Here is a 20,221-nt window from a genome sequence, read left to right on the forward strand (position 1 = left end):
AAAAGACAAAATTTAAATATAGCATGAGCGTTGTTAACACTGGTGTAAAACAAAAATTGCATGCCTATGGTTAAGGCTTTGCTGTTTCTCTGTTTCTTTTTTTTTCCACTTTGAGACAATCATGAACATTTATAGGAACCTTTCAGCCTGAAACAACACAACTTTAAAACTGTCACATCGGTGCTTATAAAGACTTCGTGTTCTTTATTTTTGCAAAGGAAACATGCAATTTCCCTAGCAAGAAAAAGGAATGTGACATTTTCTTGTCCTAGTCACCCACTTTAAATTATATTTCAAGCAAATAGACAGCTAATATTTGCAGTTTTATGTCTTATTATAATCGTTGTGGCATTTTAAATTGCTTCCTATAAAACCTAGGGAAGTTAAATGATTTTCTTCCTTTATGAAGTACAGCAAAAATGTCATGTAAAATAGTTTTTCCTACCCCATAGAACTTACCCTAAAACTTTGTGTATCCTAGTGATTACCTAACACTTGTAATGCTTTCTGTGCCATCTTTAGGATGATAAAATGCGAACATGGCTGAGTCTCCATTATGCCAGCATTTCAACAATAAAAACTCAGTTGGAACTAGAAAAATAATTTTATACTTGAAACATATGAAATATGTCTTAGATCTCTAGAATTTGTTTTTTTCTAAGGGTTTATAATGGCATCATAATTTTTAAAAAGCATCTCAGTACACTTAAACTGTCTTGGCAAAGTATTTTTTTCCACATTACAATTTCATTTTCTCCAAAGAAGTGCAGTGGGTGTTTATAAAATAGTTTTCAGACAATGGTTACAGATATACATGATATCTTAACCACCCAAAAGTGGCAGATAGCAACTTGAAAATAAAAGATTTTTGCCTAAAAAAAAAAAGAAAGAAAAGTGAATTATTCTAAGAAAATATTTTCTTTTCCATTAGAAACTTCTCTGTCCTTTCTGACATAAAACTGGTGACTATTTTTCTGGACAGTAAGCTTGGTGCTGCCTGTTTATGAAGTCTTGTCTTCCATTCCATACGTGTCACCTGATTGTTAATATACATTACTAAAGATTGTTAAGGTCTTACAGTTCTTTAGGAAACTGGACGAGGAAAAACTACTTTTGTAGCACTAACCTGGCCTTTATGTGGCATTTTAGTCTTGCAAGAGCTCGTGAGCACTTTCAATGAAAAGGCACAAGCTTCTGGGTTCAGAATACCCGAGAATACACACATTCTGTCCCTTGTTTGGTGAAGATTGTTAAACATTTCTAAGACCCGGAGTTCAATATAAATATAGACGTTGCAGTATTCACTGGGTAACTCGGATGAGTGCTTTGTAATAGGTGTTCAATATGTGTCTAAAGGATGAGACTTTCTGAGTTTTCACGGTTAGGCTTAGAGCATCCTCCCACCAGAAATAGGAGCCAGAATTTATATTGGCAGAAAACAGACATGGGCAGTGACAGCAGAGGAAAACTGAGCCTCTGTTCCTGGCTCTGATCCCCATATTCTGCCCCACGTTGAACGGTTGCCATGTTGCCATGTGAATATGGAGGATGTGGGCATGAGACCATCTCCTCTCCTAGGTACGGGACTGTACAACCTCGAATGCTGGCTGGGTACAGGGTGCTCAACCCCTACTCTTCCGCCTCTGTGCAGCCTTTGAAGCCTCTGTTTCTCTCTGAGCCCAAGAGGCCTGCATTTGTCAAATGAGAAATGTGCCAGGCTCATTTATCTCTAAATCCCTTCCCTTTTTCGAAGCCCTACCTCTGTCTCATCCCAACGAACTTCTAGAACCCTCTGTTCCCAATTACAGAAACCCTTGTTTCCATAGCTTGGGCTTATTTCCAAGAGCTGAAGCAGTACTGGACAGATTTGATTGCTTCCCTCTTGTCCTGCTAATTGTATTGGACACAGAAACTATTTAATTGTCACTGTCACTGTCACTGTCCTCCCGTTGATCATCGATTTGCTCGAGTGGGCCTAGTAACGTCTCCATTGGAGACTGTTGTTACTGTCTTTGGCATGTCGAATACATCACGGGTAGCTTGCCAGGCTCTGCCGTGCGGGCGAGATACTCTCGGTAGCTTGCCAGGCTCTTCGAGAGGGGCGGAGGAATCGAACTTGGGTCGGCCATGTTGGCTGCGTGCAAGGCAAACGCCCTACTGCTGTGCTATCGCTCCAGCCCATTTAATTGTCACTGGATAGATTGTGTTGGTTTAAAGGTACAATTAATGCTTTATCTGTTCTCCACAATTCAGTTGCCCCTCTTTCCACCTTCTCTTTCCTCCTTCTCTCTCTCTTTCTTTCTGTATCTCTGTCTCTGTCTTTGTCTCTCTCTCTTTCTCTCTTGCTCTCTCTCTCTCTCTCTCTCTCTCTCTCACACACACACACACACACGCACACACGATCAAACGTGCAGAGGTTAATATGTGAGTGTCAGTTAAGCCTTACGTCCCTTGAGAACTGGGGACTTTTAAAAATAATTTGTAGTAGACTTATGTTTTAAATGGAAGAACCCTTTGACAAAATTCACCACTGACTAGCGCATTTCTTGGCATGTGCGTATGTGAGCACTTTAACAATGTGAATGCCTACCAGATAAAATTAGAACTCGCACTGTTTTCTGTGCTTCCCACCGCTTAGCATCTATAGAACAGCCAGGCCGTTGTAGTCCAGCAGGCCCAGTGCATGCAAAGGACAGAGCAACACCAGAGACCGAGCACAGAGGACAGAGGAAATAGGATTTGGGGGACCAGGGTAATCACTCAAGGGGCGAAACACATGCAGGAGGCCCAGATTGATCCCCAGCACTTTGTGGTTTCCCGAGCAGTACAGGATGGACACCTCCAGATCCCAGGGAGCCCAGAGTAGCCACTGAGCACATTGACTGTGACCCCCAGGAGAGTCCAGTGGCAGCCTTGACTCATGCAGCTCTAGTTCTCATCCCTTAGCAGACAAAGCTGAAGATTTTCAGGATGAAAAGCCAATTATTGTGTCTGAGCCAAAAACCTGAAACGTTCTGAGGCCCAGCCCCCAAGTCCTAAAAATTGTTTCCAAAGCAAAAGATAAATATCAAATGACCTCTTTTTTGTATGTTTTTCAAGAGTTTTCCAGTATTTATCACTTTGAAAAGTTCAGAATCGATTATAAATTAAAAATTGATAGTATCGCATCTATGAATCTATCCCAGATAGCTGTGACTTTATTTTTAAGTCACATTAAATTTTAATTAGCTTATAGTTTGGTATTTCGAGATCCTTTTCATCTCTTATCCATGGATGGATACAGCTTTTCGCTGACATTAATCTTCACAGCATACTTCTTATGGCATTTTTATTGTAAGCATATTTAGAGAGCAAGTAAACTGAAGCTCTTGGACTTTCAAAAGGTCAAATCCATGCAGTGGTTCATACCACGAACTCATTACTTTCTATCTCTGATTCACACGCTGAGCACACTCTTTTCCTTTTCTCTCTCTTCTTTGCTAACTTTTTTGCAGCAGAATTTACCCATAAATTCTGATCAAACTATCCAGTGTTAGAATTGACCCAGTAAATTCTGATCAAACTGTCCAGTGTTAGAATTGACCCAGTAAAATCTGATCAAACTGTCCAGTGTTAGACTTTCAGAAAAGATGTTCAAATGACTGAGTTCTGAAAATAGATTCACTAATAATTCAGTGAAAGCCTCTTGCAAGGATGCAAACTTTTATGGGTTAAAGAGAGAAATTATGGACTGGAGCGATAGCACAGCAGGGAGGGTGTTTGCCTTGCATGCCGCTGATCCGGGTTTGATCCCCAGCATCCCATATGGTTCCCCAAGCACTGCAGGGAGTAATTCCTGAGTGCAGAGTCAGTAGTAACCCCTGAGCATTGCTGAATGTGACTCAAAAAGGAAAAAAGAGAGAAATTATTTTTGTTGGGTGAGTATGTAGCTTATACCCACCAATAAAAGTAAGATCACTTACTTGCCTGCATATATGTGTGAAGTCGTGGGTTCAACCCACCACTACACATGCACATCAGTTAATAGTTAATTTTTATCATTTTTCTCTCTCTTAAAGTTGGGAGTTTGTGTACACTAGGTTTTAAAGAAAATATGACTAATTTTTTCTCTATAATAATAAAGGTAAAGGTAAAGGTAAGGCCCTCCCGTTGATCGTCGATTTGCTCGAGCGGGCCCAGTAACCTCTCCATTGGAGACTTTGTTGCTACTGTGTCTGGCATATCGAATACGCTCGGTAGCTTGCCGGGCTCTCCGAGAGGGGCGGAGGAATCGAACTCGGGTCGGCCATGTTGGCTGCTTGTAAGGCGAACACCCTACTGCTGTGCTATCGCTCCAGCCTATAATATTATTATTATAGCACAGCGGGTAGGGCGTTCGCCTTACAAGCGGCCAACATGGCCGACCCGAGTTCGATTCCTCCGCCCCTCTCGGAGAGCCCGGCAAGCTACCGAGCGTATTCGATATGCCAGACACAGTAGCAACAAAGTCTCCAATGGAGACGTTACTGGGCCCGCTCGAGCAAATCGACGATCAACGGGAGGGCCTTTACCTTTTATTTATAATAATAAATATATTTAAATATAATAATAATAGGATGGATTTTTCCCCTTCTTGTAGAACTGTCCTATTCCTACTATAGAATATCTCTGTATTAAGTCACTTCTTTCCTGAATGTGATGAGCATTTTGGGCATTTTTGTTCTATGATTACTCTAAAAGAGATTTTTCATTCAATTTTCTTTAAGAGTAACAAAAGATATTTTTTTATGTATTCAATTCCTTTAGAGAGGAATAAATTGTTGAGAGAGGTAACTTATTGCTGGCTTGAAATGAAACAATGATAATAAGGGATTTTTAAAGCCACATTCTCCTGGATTTCATTTAGCCCTGTTACAGTAAAATTTGATGCCAGTTGTCACTCAACTAAATGGCAGAACTGGGAGCAGGGAGAATTGCTCAGGGAAAGATGGGAGGTACAAGGCAGAAAGCTGCTTACAGCATACTGTAAAGCAAAGAGCCGCGCCAGTGCTTGGAGGAATTACGACATCAGCAACTCCAGTTAGTTTTGATTTTAATTGAAAGGACACTATTTAGTAGATGAGATTACAAAACAACTAATATGGGCCAGAGTGATAGTACAGAGGGTAGGGTGCTTGTCTTGCACGTGGCCAATACAGGTTTGATCCCCAGCAACCATGTAGGGTCCCCCGAGCTCTGCTGGGAGGGATCCCTGAGCACAGGGTCAGGAGTCAGCCCTCAATACCACCAATGTTGGTCCCCTACCTCCAAAAAAAAAAGAGGGATTTTTAAGATCTGATTAAATTGCACCCATAATATGGGAAGATTTTTGTTTTTTGTTTTTTGTTTTTTTTGTAAAATCTTCCTTTAATTGTATTCACTGATTTGCTTACCAATCATCCATTCAACAAATATTTCTTTTGCCCTTACTCCTGAGTGCCAACACCTGCAGCTGCCTGCACCCCTGCAAGGTGACGGGGTGGCAGTATGAGGGGCGACATCCAGTGAAGAGTTATTCTCAAAGTCTGTTCAGTTGTGAGGCTGCCAAGTACCAGGCAGAGGAGTGCAGCAGCCTGGCTTGGTGCGGGGGCCCGGAGTGGTTCTCTGAGGGGTTCCTCTGGTGGGACCAACTCTGTGGAGTGCTCAGCAACAGAAAAGCAAGAAATCTTGAAATTGTGGTTCTTAAAAATCAAGTGGCAGCCACCAGGGTCTTAGGATTGTTTCTCAGACACCCAGTAATTCACCACTAAAGAGTTTTTCTTTCATCATGGACTGCTTTTCTCTGAATTCCTGACCACTAAAATAATAAATCCATTTGTACCATGAAGTCTCTTCGTATAAACACTAGATGCGATGGCTCTATGACATGCTTGAACTTGGAATTGCATTTTCCAAATAACGCTGCTGTGAGGACTAGGGAGAGTGTCCTGTAGAAGGGTTAAGGAGCCCACCTCACCTGAAGCCTACCTGGGTTCAATACCCAGTACTGTATATGGTTTCCTGGCTCTGCCAGAAGTGATCCTTGAGCATGGAGCCAGGAGTAAATGCCGAGCATCACTGAGTATGGCCCCAAAGACAAAATAAAGAGGCTGCCAGACCAGGCTGTGGCTCAGTGGTAGAGCACAGGCCTTGCATGTGAGGCCCTGCTCTGAGCCCTGTGGCCTCTGAACAACATCAGCTGTGGCCTCTAGGTAATCCAGAAAATATATTAATAATAATAATAATAAGGTTGCCCAAGATGACTGATAATAAAAAATAATGTTGCCATCTACCAGTCCCTTCCATTTGACTCCACATCACACTCCTGAAATCCTGTTACCATGAGGCAGCCTAAAGTGGCCTCAGTGAAGGGATGCGGAGAGATTGTTAGGCTGTCCGCAGTGCGCCCTACCCGGGGAAGGCAGTACCTAGGTGCAGCACCCCTGATCATGAGTTTCTGTTCCCCAGAGGCCGTCTGCCAGTCCTTTCCTCAGTGCAGGGAGCAGATTAGCTTGCAACAGTGCTTCAAAAAGTGCTGTTACCTCTGTTCTGTCACTGGGGAAACTGAGGACTGTGTATAGGAAGGCAGGTGCTGGCTGATGTGGACACGAATTGAGAGGCACTTCAGTCAGAGATTTCAGGATAGTCTGCATACTCTTGGGTGTCACCCCTTGGTGCTAGCCTGTGTCACCAATGCACCAGGTAGAGCCCACAAACTCCCATCCACCTTGCCCACAGGGTATTCTGAAGCACGTGGCCATGACTCCTAAGCCCCTGGGCCTCTGCGGGTGACTTCAGGATCCCCACCAGGGTGGGGGTTTATATTCGGTTACTACTTCTCGTCCGCATGGCAGAGCCTGGCAAGCTCCCCATGATGTATTCAATATGCCAAAAACAGTAACAACAAGTCTCACAATGGAGACGTTACTGGTGCCCACTCAAGCAAATTGAAAACAATGGGAAGACAGTGCTACAGTGCTACCTTCCCTGTGCCTTCTTTTTGTCTATGTCAAATGAGAATTTTATTATTATGCCTCAAAGTTTAATCAGAGAAAAACAAAGGGCTGGAGAGAGAATTCAAAAGGCCTAAATGTGGGAAGCCCAGGTTCAATCCCCTGTACCGCATGGTCCCCTGAGCACCCCTGGGAGTGAGCCCTGAGCACAGTTGGGAGTAGCCCTCCCCCCTGAGCACCACTGGATTTGCATCCACTCACCCCCCCAAAAGAGAGAAAGATAAGGAAATAACGTACATCTGATTGAAAGATGGCGTGTTTATTACTGAACAAATGTGGCTTCTGCCCCTCTGAGTGAAAGCGTTCATCAGCCACAACCCAATAATAATATCCTGGGTGTGCTGGCGAGGACTGTTCATTCTGCTGCTTTCACTGATTACTAGAATGGTTTCAGTTGAGCACATGCATTTAGTGTTGCTATTAATAACTGGGTATATTATCTCCTGATTGTAAAGAATAATCTATCCTGAAATCTCTAGATTTATTATCAAGAATGCCACTAAGGGCCATGAGAATTGAATGACTGTTCCGATAGAACAATGAAGAGCCAGAAGGGCTCTCTCTAGCTGGTGCAAGTTGTCAGAAACCTTGACCTTCGCATTTCAAGGATGTGCTCCAGGCAGAGCATTCTCTTTTACGTAAATTCCATCCAAATAAAATCAACTGTTATTTTGTTTTCTGCAACCTCTACATCCTTAGCTATCTCTTAGCTTACGTGATCTCTTAGCATTTGCATTTTAAAGTTCAAATTATATTTTGTATGTCTCTGTCTACATCTACAGTACAGAAAACTGAGCTCAAACATGCTTTGTAAATGAAGCAAATATTGATTTAGAATACTGTGTGTGTTTTGAGCACAAGGATGCACTTCCTCAAAGCATGCATGTCCACACTATCCCTTTACCCAAATACCAGTGTTGTCTCCCCTACCCACTCTTTGCTAGCCTGAGGTCTGCAGTCAGAAGCCATGGGTATATTTTCTCAGGATTCCCCCCACTCCGCTTTGATTCTCCATACCCTGCATCTCAAGGAGATCGTTTTTGTCTTTCTTCCTCTGACTGCTTCACTTGGCATCATGCCCTGTCTTGCTCCATCCAGACTGTAGCAAATGGCAAGAATGCATCCTTCATGATAGCTGGGTCATACTCCCACACCTCAATCCACCTTCTGCTGATGGGTCATGGAAAAGCCCTGCTTGCTAGCATTTGAGGGCAGCCTTTGTCACCAACCCTGCCAGCTTCAGCTCGAGACTTGGTCACTGGCACGCAGGTACCACAGGCTGCTGTTCAGTGTTGCTGGCCCATGGCGGCTGCTCCAAGCTGCTCCCAGGTCCTCTCCTCTTGTTTGGATGAGTTAACTCTGAAAATGCAGGATCTTGACAAGGTGATCGTAAAATTATATTATGCTAAAAACATAAGACACTTACTGATTTTTAAGTTCCCCCTGCGAGAAGGGAAAATGGCAGTGATGGGGTCCTGGGAGAAGCGAACTACCCGGAATCTATTTCCCTTTTGCACTCAATTTCCTCACCAAACTGTGTCCCTTTAAGTCTTCGTTCCAGTCGCCTCTGGATAGCAGTACCTGAACTAATTGTAAAAGCCTTGAATAGTGTTTTCCATTAGGATCCTACAGAGGATTCAGCTGTTTAAAGAAGAAAGAAAAGAATGCAGCAATCCATACTTTTAAAAAATCACTTGTGCCTATTTTTAGTCTAAATATACAAATTGTCATTTGGGAGCAATAGACCAGGATCCGCCTTAGAATTTAAAGTGTAGTAGCGAACCCCCCTGAGTCTACCTAGATTGGAGACGGCAGCTGCCGCTTCTCTTCCTCCCTGGCTCTGAACTGTACTCTCTGCTCGTGAATGTGAAATGCACTCAGGTCAGTGGACAGATTACCCAGCAACTGTATCAGCCCGAAACACACACATGTGCACACGCACACACACGCGCACACGCACACACACATCCGTATGCACACACATGCACATACACACAAACACACACATGTACACACACAAGCACACACACAAGCACATGTGTGCACACACACAAGCACATGCACACACATGCTCAAGCACACACACACAAGCACACGTGCATTCATGCACACCCACACACCTGCACAGGCACACACATGCATACGCACATGCACACTCATGCACACACATGGACAAGCACATGCACACACAGAAGTATATGCACACATACATGCACATACAAGCACATGTACACACTCATGCACTAGCACATGCACACACATGTGCACAAACCCATGCACACACATACACCCATGCACAAGCACACGCACCCATGTGCAAGTATGCACACACATGCACACACATGCACAAGCGCACAAGCAAAAGCACACTCACACACATGCACAAGCACATGCACACACACAAGTATACACACATGCACACGCACGAGCACACGTGCATACATGCACACATGCACAAGCATATGCACATGCACAAATGCACAAGCGCCTGCACACAAACATGTACACGCACACGTACACATGCACAAGCACACAGACACATTCAAACACACCATCCCCCTCTGTGAGGAGAGGGTTTGGACTACACCCAGTGTTGCCAGCACTACTCCTGGCTCTGTGCTCAGGGTACAATCCCTGCAGCGCTAGGGGGACCATATTGTGCCAGGTATCAAACCCAGGCTTCCTGCATGCAGAACATGCTTCCAATCTTTGATATCTCTATATCTCTCTCTGGCCCCTGTCTGCACCTTTTTTGTTTGCCTTTATTTTTTGGACATATTTTCTGCACATGTACACACTTTTACCATATTATCTAGTAATATATATCCCTGTAACTTTGCTCAAAAAACAACCCCATGATAATATTTTCTCTTCATATACTATAACATATTAATATATGATATAACATATGATTCATTCTTCATCGAGACATTTCTTTGACTTTGATTTATCATGTCTTCTTCATGAAATACAAGTAAAGGATGCAAAAAAAGTTGTGCCTCAATTAAAGTCTTGAGTTATTTACATGTATCTCTTCTTTCACTCAAAAATTAGCTATTTGGGTTCAGGTGCTCATTTGGTTTATTTTAACTTGAGGTCCCATGAAAATTTCAGCCCAGAGCAAAGCATATAGTGAATTTTTGCTAAGTGTTGGATGATTTAACAGCAGCCCAAACTCCACTGGCTAGCCTTGGCACTCAGAGCCGCAGGCATTTTCTCTCGAACATTCCTTTCACATGATCTGGAGACTCGGTTTGAACAATGAAAAATGCTCTGCAGTCTCTTAATCTAAATTGGAGTCCATTTCTCTCGATAAAACTTATTTGAAAGCCATGAGTAACTTTTCCTTCTTTTCATCTTCCCTTGATTCATTTGGAAAGCAGCTTCCTTTGCATTTCCTCTTTAAAATTTTGCAGGACACTAATCTCGGTGATAAACATGGGAAAACCTATTTAGGCTTTAGAGTAACTAAGTTAAAACTTACCGAATTAGTGAATTCCATTTGTGCTCATTTGAACAGCCACAAAGATAAGAGTGACAATACCCAGTGCTGAAACTATAGGAAAAGTCACTGGGAACAAGTAGGAGGAGCTCTGATCCTTTGGATTGCAGAATTTAGATTACCAAGCAGTGGAGGGTAGATGAGGGAGAGGATGACTAGAAGTCTATAAGGATAGTGGTGGAGGGTCCAGCGTGGTGGTGATGTGTAAGAACTCATATCACAGTTAACACTATTGGGAATGGAGCAGTAGTATAGCGGGCAGGGTGTTTGCCTTGCATGACTGATGTGGGTTCGATCCCCGGCATCCAATATGGTTCCCCAAGCACTGCCACGAGTAATTCCAGAGTGCAGAGCCAGGAAGAACCCCTGATCTTCGCTGAGTGTGACCCAAAAGCAAAAAAAAAAACAAACAAACAAAAAGTTAACACTATTGTAAACATGTAACCTAAACTAGAATAATTAAATTTAACAAGATAAGAAATCTATTTTTTAAAAAATGTATCCATGTGACCAAAACTAGGATTTAACACAAAAAGTCCTGGGCCCTTTAGAAAAGAAACATAGACATATTTACAAAGGTATTGATTTGAGTTCAACTCTGATAGCAAAAGTTGGAAACAACCTTAGTATTCAACAATTTGGGACAGATTAAACAAATCAGCAGACTGTTCAAAGGCACTCACGAGTTCTGCGTGAAAACAGATGTGGGGTAGAAATCATAAAAATTCAAAAATCAAACCATGTGATCAGTCTGCAATTGCTTGAAAAATTGTCACCATAAATTTAGAACGCCAGAAGGGAACAGTGCAAAATAAAAGCAGTTGTTATGGTGTGACAGGCTTGTGAGTGTGATATTGTTGTGTTTTTTTTTTCTGTTCACGTTAAGAGTATTTAAACAAAATGTAAGGTCTAATAGGGCTCCACCTCCAATCCCCGGATGTTCATATATTATGTACAATGTTATGCAGATACCTAAGTGGCATTTCTCTTCCTTACTTCAAAATCTCAGTATGTCGTCTGGATCCTGAGGCTTAACCATTTTTTATAAAATAATTTTGGCTACCATGGTTGTTCTTTGCAAGTCTAAACAAAGTTTGTATTGTTCCCTGGCAGCATGTCTTGTTTGCATTAAACCGTGAGTTATGATATTAGTGCATCCTGCTGTACTTTCTTTGAAGCAAGCAGACTCGATAGATTTTTCACTCGTTACACAGTAAAAATAGTCCTTTTTGGGGTGTATTGTTTCCAAGCCCTTACTCTTTGCTATGTATAAATGGGATATCAAGATTTCCTTATAATGACTATCATTATTCTAAGTGAACAGTTTTCCAAGGAAACTGGACCAAGGAAAAGACAAGAGTTACAGTTATAATGTAGCTGTTTATAGGAAGTGTAATATATATGTATATGTGTGTGTTTATATATATACACAAGAAGTTCTTGAAGGTGGGGCTGGAGAGATAGATAGTACAGTAGGTAGGGCACTTGCCTTGTATACAACCAACCTGGTTTGACCCTCGGCATCCCATATTGTCCCCTGAGCACCACAGGGTTAATTCCTGAGTGCAGAGTAAGGAGAAGCCCTGATGTGGCCCAGATGTGGCCCCAAAACAAAAACCACAAAAGAGTTCTTGAAGAAGGTTAAGACAATTACAATAATCCAATATAACAGCAAAAATTTTTACATTCCAGAATGATATCATAGCTATATATTATTTTATTTGTTAAATGTACATAAATTATGTTAGCTAAATTTAATTTAGGTTTCTAGACATTCTGGAAGATCATTCATAAATGGAGAATATAAATGTACTGGTAGAAATACTTATGAGGATAGAAATATTCATCATCTACTTTCCTCTATCCTGGAAGCATTTATTCATTAAGCAATGAATAAATTAAGCAATGCATCATATAGTATTAAAACACAAACTCTGTCATCAGATTCTGAGGTAAAATGTTAGCTACGGGGACCAGAGCAAAACCACAGTGAGTAGGATGCTTGCCTTACACTCAACTTTCTTAAAAAAGTAAAAGATTTTTCTTTCTTACAGAAAGTAAAATCAATAATGTCATACGCATGTTCCTGGCACATTGAATTCTGTATTTACACTCACTTGTATTTCCACTAATAGTGACTTGTTTTCTCTCTGCTTCTAGTGCATTGTTGAATTGTGTTATCCTCTAATAATCTACAGAGTACATTGATCTTATTGATTTTATTTAATATTCTCTTCTCTTTTGCTTTAGGGTGAAGCTGGGTTGCCCGGAGCAGAAGGACAGGGTGGAACTCCTGGGCTAAAAGTAAGTACAAGTTAAACCAAGCAGAACCCTTTGAGACATGGTTTTCCAAACAATTATTAGCTATTTAGCTTTCTTTTTTTATCCACTGGGTCATACTGGAAGTATTATTTGAGGGATAGGAGTAGGGATTGAGCCATATCCGGGAAAGCTTGGGGCTCCTTTCAGCTCTGTGCTCAGAGGTTGCTCCTGGCAGCAACAAGAATGGAACTGGGGTTAGTTCTCTTCCAGGGAAGCTCCTTCACCCTCTTCTTTCTGTTCAGCTCCACTAGTTGAATTTGGAAGGAGTTTCTTTGTTGATAGTCTAGGATGCCACAGGAAGGAGCTTTGTAACTCATGGATAAATCATGTTCACAATAACCATTCCCTTTAAAAATCTGTGTCTGTGACTGTCTAAAGTCTTATGACACTGAAAAAGCCAATGGCTCTTGTCATTGAGCACTCAATGGGCAGGTTAAAACTATCTCCCTGTGATGTCATACCGTAGATTATATCACTGTGGCTTTTCCTCCAGAGCTGACCACCTCGACCCTTACACAACACCACATGGTTAATCAAGTGAAGAGTGGGACCAAACTATGACATGCTTAAGGTTTTTAAATGGATATTGTCTGAATAACTAAAGAGAGAAAATATGCCCTAAAGACGGCGAGTTTTCTTTGTTTCTTGGAGAACAAATGAATTTGAAACATAAAAAGATCGGTGACAGTTTTGTTTCGGCCAAACAGGCAGACAAATCCCAAGTCCTTTGATGAGGGAACACCCCTTGAAGTCCAGAACTTGTGTCTAATCCCGTCAGCTGTGCTGGTGTGTGTCCACCCCCACATGTGCCTGTCAGCTGATTTCTCAGATCACTTGCTATTAACATGCGCTGGGATGGACCTCAAATTTATAGACCCGCCGTTTGTCCTGCAGGAGGGGAAAGGAAATATTCCTTCTGGGGCTCTATTCCCCTGTCATTTTCATCCTCTTGCTCAGTATGGTAAGGATGAATTGCTTCCAGCAGGTTCTCAGTGCCGTTCTTCTGTTGCCTAGCGACCATCCGGAGTGATGTGGAGCAGCGAAAAATGGACAGAAATTCAGAAATCCCAGATTCAGGAAACAAAATTGTCTTGCCTCCTATCTAATGTCCAGACTGGATGTAATTTTTAAAAAAAAGGATCCTTCTAGTGGTCTAGTGGCCAGAGTGATAGTATAGCAGGTAGGGCGTTTTCCTTGCACAGAGCACACCCGGGCTTGATCCCTGGCATCTCATATGGTTCCCCTCAGCACTGCCAGGAGTACAGAGTCAGGAGTAACCCCTGAGCTTCGCTAGGGGTGACCCCCCAAAACAAATGATCCCTATAAACCTTGTTTAAAGCATCCTGGTGAACTTTTCCTGAAAGGAATGTTGGCATCATGGGTGTAACTTTGCCTCCATCACCATTCCCTTCATTCCTGTCCCATCCTGGGCTCAAGTGAATGGAGAGGCTCTTTCCAGCATGATGAGGTGCTTCAGCCCTCAGACTGTTCTGTCAGCGTGTGAACTGGGAGACTCTCTGGGAGTCTCTGATGCTGCAACTTGCTGGCATCTTTCCTGAAGACATGGATGTCTCCTAAGAGACACCGTTTCAATCATGCTGCTGACCGCAGGCTAAAGAACATCCTTGTGAAGAGGTTCCACTTGAGGGCTGAGTGTTTATGGTTGTGTTAGGGGCAGACTGAGTGGGACATTAAACCGGGCCCCTGGAGTAATCCTTGCTATACTAATTCGCACTTTGAATGAGTCGGAGACATCCACGAGCCAGGTTTACTGACTGTGAGTTTGAGCAGAATAAAAAGCCATAGATGAAAAGATCCTTTCAAGCATTGAATTGCTGCTCCATTGTCCTCCTCAGTGTCTGGCGGGGCAGCGGTGTGTCTGTCTCCTGTTCTCTGAAAGCAAAGAATTAAAAGTACATTTGATATTCATGCTCCGTTGTCCAGAAGCCTCATCAGAACATACCGATTGTCCCAAACCGGAAGTGTTACAAATGATTCACTGACGAGGTTCAATATCTGGTTTTGTTTGGTGTCACTTTATGGCATGTCTTTAAATTTCCTGTATCATTCAGTCTCTGTTCTTTTGCCTAGGGAGAACCTGGAGAAAGAGGCGAAAAGGTAAGAATAACCCACTTGTCCTTATCTCTTTCTCCCCCTGCTCAAAGGAGACCCAAGTGAAGTGCACATATTTACAAATGGAAAAATCGAGGGTATAAAAATGCCAGGGTCTTTTTCAAACTGCTTGATAGAATCAGGAGAAAAGATTGTGTTCTTATGAATGAACAGAAATTTGGATAAAAGCATGTAAAGAGATGGAGAGAGGAAGTAAATTTAGATACCTCTATGTGCCCATCAATGGCTTTCAAAAACCCCTCACCTGCAAAATATCTTCTCTGCCTCCTTACAAATGCTGCTCTCTGCCTTTCTAAGTATTCTCTGCTGCATCTCAGCTCATGAGATTGAAGTGAGGCTGGGGCTTGCCTGCCTCTGTATATTGAGAATCCCCGTGAACATCTCAGACAGGTGGAGGATATGCTGGATTTCTCTGTTAGCACCCTCCTTTGTGACTTTGCCAGCATATTCTGATGATTTTAGGATTCTTGCTGTATGCTGTGGTATCTGTTTTCCTGGTCCTTCTGTCTTCACTTTAATTATGTCTGCAAAGAAACCTGCAACATGTTCCCTAATGCTCTTGGTGAGGAAGACGGTCCCTGAGAATCCCCACCCTCAGCTGGAAGGACCTGTAAAGGTCCAGTCATTCTTTTACATGTATCTTCACTTTCAGAATTATTAAATAAAAGGACACTTGTTGGAATGGATGGAGAGGCAGGAGTGGCCCCTGAGCATCGCTGGATGTGGCCACCCAGTTAAAAGGCATACCCCCCCCAATAAAAAGAGGTGGAAGGAGAATCACATAGAGGAGACACGCATCAAAAGGCCACTTCAGGGCCACTCTGAGCCAGTAGTCCATTAAGAAAATGTGTTTGCAGTCCCAAGAAGGCAACTGTCAAGTATCTTTAATAAGAATGCTAATAGGCTGCCATCAAAGATCTCCTACATGGCAGATCTTCAGTGCATTATTTGGCAGCCAACCAGTTGATGGTAATTAGCTGGAAATTAATTAGTCATCAGATGATTCTCTTGTGGAGACATTCAGACAGCAAGCAAGGAGCAGAGCCTGCCCCAGCCGGGCTGCATCAGACAGAGAGACAGCTGTGATGTGTCCATTAGAGACAAACGCTGGGCAGATGTGCTTTGTGCTGGTTGGGTGAAAGAAAAGGGAAAGGGGATAAAAGAGTGCCTGTCTGTCTGTCTGACTGTCTGTTTCTCTGCCTGTCTCTCTCTCTCTCTCTCTCTCTCTCTCTCTCTCTCTCTCTCTCTCTCTCCTAAAGAAGCAGTAAGAACCGTTACCAATAATTTCCCTCTTTTTTTTTCAATAAATTGGTGATTATAGTAAAGTGCCTCTCATAACATGTCCTGCCCTCAGAAAGGACTGACCCTACAGGCTGTCCTGACAGCTCAGGATGTGGCAAGATAGTCCTCGTGGTTTTACACACCTGATATCACCGATATTGTTGCTTTCTTTTTCCCCCATAAAAATCACATGCAAAAAGAATGTCTTTTGCCCAGTAGCAGTCAGACTGGGCTTCATTTCTCTGGCTCCAAAGTCCACAACATTTGCCCTATGTCATGCTCTCCGACTAAATGAATTCTGCATTTAAGGAAGCAGAACATAAGGAAATGTTTAAGCATAAGGATAAGCAAATGACTTGTCTCCTAATGCGTTACTTCATGGGTAGAAAAATGTCAGTAAAGGAACAGGTTTGGGAAATCTTGGGGAAAAAAATCAAAGAAACATAAATTCCCAGCCCCCTCCTGCCCACTTTATTGGTGATTCTTAAAAAAGAAATTTTCTTAATGAAACGTAGAGTGTTGATTTCATTACTACAGAATCTGCAGCAATTCAGTGTGTGATTCATAAAGGCCATATTGATGGACTTTGGGGTCATGGAGATGGTTGGGCAATGCATTTGATACCTAAAGCAGGAGGGAGAACAGCAATGGTCCGAGGCAGGCAGGCTGAGGAAGGACACGGATGCTTGGTATGCCAGAGAGTAGGGGGGAGAAGCAGCCTGTTGGTTCATTGCTGAGAAGCAGGAGAGTAAGAAGGCCCGGTTCCTGCTAGAGTCTGTCATTATGAAGCCAGAGAGGGGTCAGCACAATTGTGTAGCGGGGAAGGTGCTTGATTGCATAAGGCTGGCCTGGGTTCAATTCCTGGAATCCCATAGGGTCCCCTGAGCATTGTCCAGAGTAATTCCTAAGCACAGAGCCAGGAGTAAGCCCTGAGCATTGCTGGATGTGGCCCAAGGGGGATAAAAAAGGAAGTCAGAAAAACTACAGCTTGGGGCCAGGACGATAGTACAGCAGGGAGGGTGTTTGCCTTGCATGCGGCCAACTGGGTTTGATCCCCAGCATCCCATACTGTTCACCAAGCACCTCCAGGAGTAATTCCTGAGTGCAGAGCCAGGAGTAGCCGCTGAGCATTGCCGGGTGTGACCCAAAAAGCAAAAAAATAAAAATTAAATTAAAAAAAAAGAGAGAGAGAGCAAAATAGAGAGAAAGGAAAAAGAAAAACTGCAGCTTTTGATGGGCACCATGAAGTAAAATTACTGCCTGGCCGTGTTTGTTCTGTTACAAGGGAATTTACTGCCTATCCACGTTTGTTCTGTTATAAGGGCATTTGGACCAGCAAAGCAGGCCACTGGTCACGCAAAGACATGGTTCTATAGAACACTTGTAACAGACTTGGATAATAATGCAGAACAAAGAAAATCGTAAAATCATGACATGTCCTCTTGCTAACTGCTACCTCTATGTTGCTTCTCCCCCAACACCCCACCTTAGGGAGATGCTGGAGAGAGTGGCCCCAAAGGAGACCCAGGTGAAAAGGTACAGTATCATCAAGCAAAACGGGGTGTGTGTGTGAGTGGGAGATATTCTGCAAACGGTGTGTGTGTGTGTGTATAAGCAGGAGATATTCCATGTGTGGAGTTTTGAAAGATGAGCTGAGGAGTTAGCTAGCTTAATGGTGATAAAATCAGAAAGCATTCTATAAGATTTAGAAATACACTTGAGGAGAAAGCTTGTAACTATCTCACGGTGATTCAATAAAATTAAAAAAAGAAAGAAAGAAAGAAAGAAATACTCTGAGGGACCAGAGAGATAGTACAGGGAGTAAGGAGTAAGTCAAGTTTGATCCCTAGCAACTAATGTGTTTCCCCAAGCACCACCAGAAGTGATTCCTGAGCATAGAACCAGCGGCGAACCTTGAGCACCATCAGATACAACTCCCAAAGCTCTCTACAATAAAAATACACAGAAAAGTTTAATTTGGATAAGGTGATTACTTCATCAACTCATAGTTATTAATTTAAATATGTTAAAGAAAAATGATGTGTCACATGTTCTAGAAAATGTTTAACTATGCTTCCAGAAATGGGTTTTCAAGAAATAAAGACACTTACTCATGTGCAAATGGACAGTCATATGCAGAAGCACCATATATGTGAAAATGCAGAGAGAGTTCCTAAAGTGATTTTATTTGTCCCAGATTTAAAAAAAAGAATATGACAAAGGGTTGGGAGGGGACATAGTTTGATAATACGTTTATCTCACTTGTTTTAAGGTTGCTGATGCAAGCTTGGAAGTATGCATCAACACGAATCTACTAAATTTAGATATTTTTGTCAGTCTTTGTTATTGACATCTTTTGGTCTTTTAAGCCTGTATAATGCTGGTGTCTTGTGGTTAATTTTTCTAACTCCTGTCTTTTCTCTCCAATGCATAATTACTTTTGTTTGGATTCATCTCTGACATCGGAAGGCTATTTTATTTCACATGAACTACGTATAGGAATCAATGAGAAATTCTTAAGAAACTGAAAATAGAAATGATCAGATTTCAGCTTAAATTCATTAGTTGAGTGATTAAAAAATGTATCCATGTAGGGGGCAGGAGTGATTGTACAGTGGGTAGGGCACATATCTTGCATGTGGATGACCCAGGTTCAATTAATGGCACCCCATACAGTTCCCTGAGCCCTGCCAGGAGTATGTGTGTGGCCCGCTGGGGGTGACCCAACCCTCACCCTGCACCAAAAAAGTTACCCATTTAGGCTTATAGTTGAGAATAAAAGTATTCTACTTAGACAATCATTACTGTACAGATGGATAATGGTTTGTCATAAAAATGCTCATAAAATAAGGAAAATTTTCTTGTGCTTATAAATATTAATATAAATATGGCGTGGGTGATAGGAATAAATTAATGTTACCAAGTCCCAACTGTGTTTGTATTTGGGGAGCATCCAAGCGATTAAGGTGGATTCTCTGTTTCCATATAGCAGGTTTTTCAGCCTCAGGACTCTGACATCTTTCTTCTTGGGGTGAGGAGTCAGGCCGGGGGTGGGGGGGGGGTAGGCAATAGAAGGGTAGAAGGGTCAGCACATTCCCGGCACATTCCTGGCCTCTTCCCCCAGGATACTAGGGCGTTTTGATTTGAAACAACCAAACCTTTCTTCAGACTTTGCCACATATCCCCTGGGATCTAAGGTGACCCCTAGAGGGATCCCTTGAATAGACTCATATTATATTCTGTTAGATTTAAGCATCCTGTGACAATCACCCATGGCCCACAGATACTAACACCTAAAGGGACCAAGAAAATACCTTGATTATTCAGAGTCAAAAATGTAAAGCCCCCACCTAAAAAAAGTCCTATAAAACTTTATTCATTTTCCTTGGAAGCAGAGGTCAGCAAACTTTTCCAAGAAAGGGCCAGAAAATAAATATTTGGGGTTTCAAGGATCATATGGTCTCTGTTACAGCCACTCAACTCTGTCATCATGAAGTGAGGGTATAGATGAGCATGACACTATTCCAGTGGAACTTTATTTATGAATGCTGAAATTTTTATTTTATGTGACTCTTATGTCTCATGAACTATAAGCGTCCTTTTAATTTTTTAAGAATTAAAACTATTTAAAAGCTATTCTTATTCATAGCTCATGGACCCTGCCAAAACAGGTAGCTAGTTGGATTTGGTTTGCAAGCCACAGTTGCCAATCTTTGCTTAAAGAAAGAAAAGCCTACGCAGGGAGCAGTTTCTTGAAGTGAGAAAGATGTGTGCCAGTGCTGAACTCTGCCTCTGGGGGTTTATGTAACGAATTTTATGCTTTAGAAGACATACTTTTAAAGCTTCATTTTTGGAACCTAAGTCAATAATTTTTTTTCTAATCACACATTTTTAAAGTTTTGATTTTCAGTAGTAAAGCAGTTCTTTTCTTTGAAAAGGCCAGGACCATCTCAAAGGAATACTGTACTTATTT

General features: G+C 42.2%; 1 protein-coding gene across 1 annotated transcript in view; it reads left to right on the top strand.

Moving 5' to 3' along the window:
• The window catches only part of COL25A1 (collagen type XXV alpha 1 chain), a 457,778-nt gene that overhangs the window by 367,448 nt on the left and 70,109 nt on the right, over positions 1 to 20,221 (top strand). Inside the window, exons 13-15 of the mRNA XM_056116824.1 lie at positions 12,763 to 12,816; positions 14,926 to 14,952; positions 17,740 to 17,784. Coding sequence (XP_055972799.1) covers positions 12,763 to 12,816; positions 14,926 to 14,952; positions 17,740 to 17,784 — 126 coding nt within the window. The remainder of the gene's footprint in view (positions 1 to 12,762; positions 12,817 to 14,925; positions 14,953 to 17,739; positions 17,785 to 20,221) is intronic.

This window comes from Sorex fumeus, unplaced genomic scaffold (assembly GCF_029834395.1).
Source record: "Sorex fumeus unplaced genomic scaffold, SorFum_2.1 ptg000033l, whole genome shotgun sequence".
NCBI lineage: Eukaryota > Metazoa > Chordata > Mammalia > Eulipotyphla > Soricidae > Sorex > Sorex fumeus.